Source organism: Sinocyclocheilus grahami, unplaced genomic scaffold (assembly GCF_001515645.1).
Source record: "Sinocyclocheilus grahami isolate Dianchi unplaced genomic scaffold, SAMN03320097.WGS_v1.1 scaffold1208.1, whole genome shotgun sequence".
NCBI lineage: Eukaryota > Metazoa > Chordata > Actinopteri > Cypriniformes > Cyprinidae > Sinocyclocheilus > Sinocyclocheilus grahami.
Window position 1 is genome coordinate 909 of NW_015506387.1, and position 4,092 is coordinate 5,000.

A 4,092-nucleotide genomic window follows, 5' to 3' on the forward strand; every position below is an offset into this window, starting at 1 on the left:
GAACCAGTTCGAAGGAAGAATAATTAGCTTTTTGGATTAAAATAATTTCTTTATTTGAAATTCAAATGGTATGACAATTAGAGATTGGACTGTACATAAACTGAAATCTACATGTGATGCTAATACACACTACATACACGCAATGCTGATGTTCTTAACAATTTGAGAGAAAAAAGCGTGATTTATTGTAATGCTTTTTTCCTCAGTTGGTCAGAACAAAAGTGGCAGACTCGTTACTTGTTCAGATGACAATATCCGGTGAAAATTGTTATTTGGGTCATATATTCCAAGATTTAGGCTAGAATCTGTGATTCTGAAGTACAGTGAATATCCACACATACTCCTCAAAACATTAGATTCATCCGCGCTGGAGCCGAGCCGGAGCACAACCCACATAATGAAGATAATTACACAAATAGCTGCAGTTGCAGGTTTTCAAACAGAGATGGCGACAAAGAGGCAAAACTTACGGACTGCAGCTTAAAATCGTGAATAAACATTATTGCAGTGTTCAGACTTAACTGGTCCTCAATAATCTTCTCAAAACCTTAACACACACACAACAAAACATTACTTATACGTCACTCATGGAACGTTTTATTCGGACGCTCATATAAAACATTTGAAATGTTGCAGAAAACATGAAAACATTGTTTGCCAAATTATAAAATAGAACGTTATCTTAACGTCCCAGTAAACAAGAAGCGTTCGAAAACATTTTAAATACTGGAGTCTTGAAGGTTAAGAGAACACGTGTTCTGCGGCTCGTTCTGTGATTGGCGGATCTGCCCCGCGGGGGTGTGACGTCATCCGAGCGCGACCCGCGGCGTGTGCAGCGCTGAAGGACAGAGCGCGAGGATCTACAGCGACACCGCGGTGAGTGATCGCACGTGTGTTTATATCACAGATCGATCAGGTATATACAGCAGCGGATCGTCATGAAGCCGGTGTAATAAGGTTTCATGGTCTGCTGCATTAGCTGATGTGCTCGCTCGCTGCTGTGTTTCAGAGAGTTAGTGAGATGATGAGCGTCGGTCTGCTGTCATGCGCACTGCGGGCTCTGTCTCTGCGCTGCTCTCAGGTGAGATCTTCATCATCCTCTTCATCAGCCCTCACCTGACACCGCTTCACCTGATCTTATGTTCCGTGTCGCAGCTCGCCGGGGTTTCCGCTGCTCTGACCGGAAGTCGCGGCTTCATGACGAGCGCGTGTGACCGGCAGAACCGGAGCCTGTGGAAACAGAGGGACAAGTACACGGTGCGACCGATCGGCGTGAAGAAGACCGGAGGACGAGACTACACCGGTCAGACTGCTTCTGCTCAGCCGGCTTTAACGAACAGCTGCAGCAGTGTCTCAGCAATGCGTGCTCTGCAGTGAATGGGTGCCGTCAGAATGAGAGCTGATAAAAACATCACAATAATCCACACCCATACAGTCCATCAGTTAATGCCACAGATGTGTTTAGAGCTGTTTAAACGCTGCTTGATCTGCAGATTTCTCTCCTGATTCACACCAGAACACTTTTCACTGGAGGAAGAGTTATTATGGATTATAGACTCGTATAAAAAGTGTCTTAATGCTGGATGTGTTTCAGCTTTAGTCTTCTCCAGATGTTAACTGATGGACTGGAGTGCTGTGGATTATTGTGATGTTTTTATCAGCTCTCGTTCTGACGGCACCCATCCACTGCAGAGCATGCTAATGAAGGGCTGTGGACTGAGGCAGGTGTTGATGTAGTGAGCGCTGCTTCTGATGTCTGCAGGTAAGATCATCACTCACCGGATCGGCGGAGGACACAAGCAGCGCTATCGCATGATCGACTTCCAGCGCCTGCGTTACGAAGCTGGTAAAGAGGAGCAGCCCATCGAGGAGAAGGTCGTGGAGGTCAGATACGACCCCTGCAGGTCAGTGCTTGTCCTCACGGTCAGCCCATCGCTCGCGCCGCTGCTCACTAGCGTGTTCTCCTCCGTCAGATCCGCTGATATCGCTCTGGTGGCCGGCGGGAGCCGCAAGCGCTGGATCATCGCCACAGAGCACATGGAGGCCGGAGATCTGATCCGGACGTCCGGCGCTATCGGACGCATGGCTGTTCTGGCCAGAGAGGGAGACTCGCATCCGCTGGGGGCTCTTCCCGTCGGCACGCTGGTCAATAATCTGGAGCTGTTCCCCGGGAGAGGAGCGCAGTACATCCGCGCCGCAGGTGCAGCACACCCCACAGGAGCATCACCACTAAATACCATATCTGCATGCTTCTTCTGCCGTAACAGAAGCTGCGTCTGAAGTGATATTTAGATGTGTTTACACACTGATTAATGCAGGACATGAATGTGTTTAACCTGCGGTCACACATGCAGAAATACTGCTTTGATATATTAAACATAAAACACTGAATACTGATATTTGAAATTAGTTAAATTATGAAAAGATACTTTAAAGGGTTAGTTCACCCAAAAATGAAAATTAGCCCATGATTTACTCCCCCTCAAGCCATGCCAGGTGTGAAACGCTTTGAACGATCAAACATTAAGACAATAAACGCTCGACCGCGACAATGATTCGTTTATCTGTGTTCTCAAAACCACTTCAGGTATTTTCATAATAATGAAGTATATTTATAATCCATTGCTAACCGACACAGCCCTTATTACAGAATAGAATATATATTTCTGCATCATTCAGAGATAAAAATATCAAAATACAGCTGATGTTGTGGAGTGTATGTTCTGTTGGGCAGCGGGGTTTGAGTAGTTTACAGTGACACGAGTGTACCTCGAGGTTGGCAGCTGTGTACGAGTCGTGTGTGTGTGTGTGTCTGCAGGAACGTGTGGCGTGCTGCTGCGTAAAGTCAACGGCACCGCCATCGTCCAGCTGCCGTCCAAACATCAGATCCAGGTGAGCCACGGCCAGGACTTCAGAAGACCTAGCCTTCACGTTGTGTTCCTCTTCTGAAGATTCTAGCTAATGTTATTGCGTTGGACTAAACCTCACTGACTTTGCTCACACAGAGTAGAACAACTTGTCAAAAACAAAAAAAGATAACTTTTGTATGTCTTGGGGGATTTTCCCCACCTTGTTACATTCAAGAATGACAACCTACAAAACATGTTCTGTTATAACTCTGAGCCGAGCTCAGTTCAAACATCAGATGCTTGCAGTGTATTGTTACCCCGACTGAAAGCGGTGTGATGTGAGATGTGTGCTGGAGTCACAGGAGAGCTTGGCTGGGTTTCTCTCCTCAGGTGTTGGGGGCGTGTATGGTGACGGTCGGCCGGGTATCAAACGTGGAGCACAACAAGCGTGTGATCGGAAAGGCGGACAACTTGTCAAAAACAAAAAAAGATAACTTTTGTACTTCTTGGGGGATTTTCCCCACCTTGTTACATTCAAGAATGACAACCTACAAAACATGTTCTGTTATAACTCTGAGCCGAGCTCAGTTCAAACATCAGATGCTTGCAGTGTTTTGTTACCCCGACTGAAAGCGGTGTGATGTGAGATGTGTGCTGGAGTCACAGGAGAGCTTGGCTGGGTTTCTCTCCTCAGGTGTTGGGGGCGTGTATGGTGACGGTCGGCCGGGTATCAAACGTGGAGCACAACAAGCGTGTGATCGGAAAGGCGGGCCGGAACCGCTGGCTGGGCATCCGGCCGAGCAGTGGCCTGTGGCAGAGGAAGGGCGGCTGGGCCGGACGCAAGATCAGACCGCTGCCGCCCATGAAGCGCTTCGTCAGCCTGCCGTCTGCAGCCAAATCATGAGCCCGGTCTGCTCAAGAAGTGCATCAGTTACTCAGCCCCGTGTCATCCAAGATCTTCATATCCATCTTTTTATTTCAGAAGTGGACTTATCCTTTAATATAACACTGCAATAAAGCACACTGTCAGCTGAACACGCGCCCGGCTCATCACTCACACAATCACACACTCATTCACCAGTGCATAAACACCTCGATTAAACACAACTGCGTGTGCAAGCATGAAAGCAGCTGCGCTACAAAATGCCATTACATACTCCAAATATAAAACATGCAAAGGTACAGCATTTAAAAATGTCACATCATTTAAAAATGAGGTTCTGTGGAAAGGTCCTGCAGTGGA

General features: G+C 47.3%; 1 protein-coding gene across 3 annotated transcripts; it reads left to right on the forward strand.

Annotated features, from left to right (window-relative positions):
• Positions 1 to 776: 776 nt before the first annotated feature.
• On the forward strand, positions 777 to 3,935 carry mrpl2 (mitochondrial ribosomal protein L2). Of its 3 annotated transcripts, none has more exons than XM_016253867.1 (8): positions 789 to 916; positions 1,010 to 1,081; positions 1,156 to 1,303; positions 1,763 to 1,904; positions 1,974 to 2,200; positions 2,819 to 2,892; positions 3,240 to 3,311; positions 3,616 to 3,935. In XM_016253867.1, the coding sequence occupies exons 2-8, from the start codon at positions 1,022 to 1,024 to the stop codon at positions 3,751 to 3,753; spliced, it is 861 nt and encodes a 286-aa protein (XP_016109353.1). In that variant the 5' UTR covers positions 789 to 916; positions 1,010 to 1,021; the 3' UTR covers positions 3,754 to 3,935. The 3 variants fall into 3 exon arrangements, with proteins under 3 accessions (XP_016109355.1, XP_016109353.1, XP_016109354.1); XM_016253868.1 differs by having other exon boundaries at positions 858 to 876; XM_016253869.1 differs by lacking the exon at positions 3,240 to 3,311 and having other exon boundaries at positions 777 to 876; positions 3,544 to 3,932.
• Positions 3,936 to 4,092: the final 157 nt, after the last annotated feature.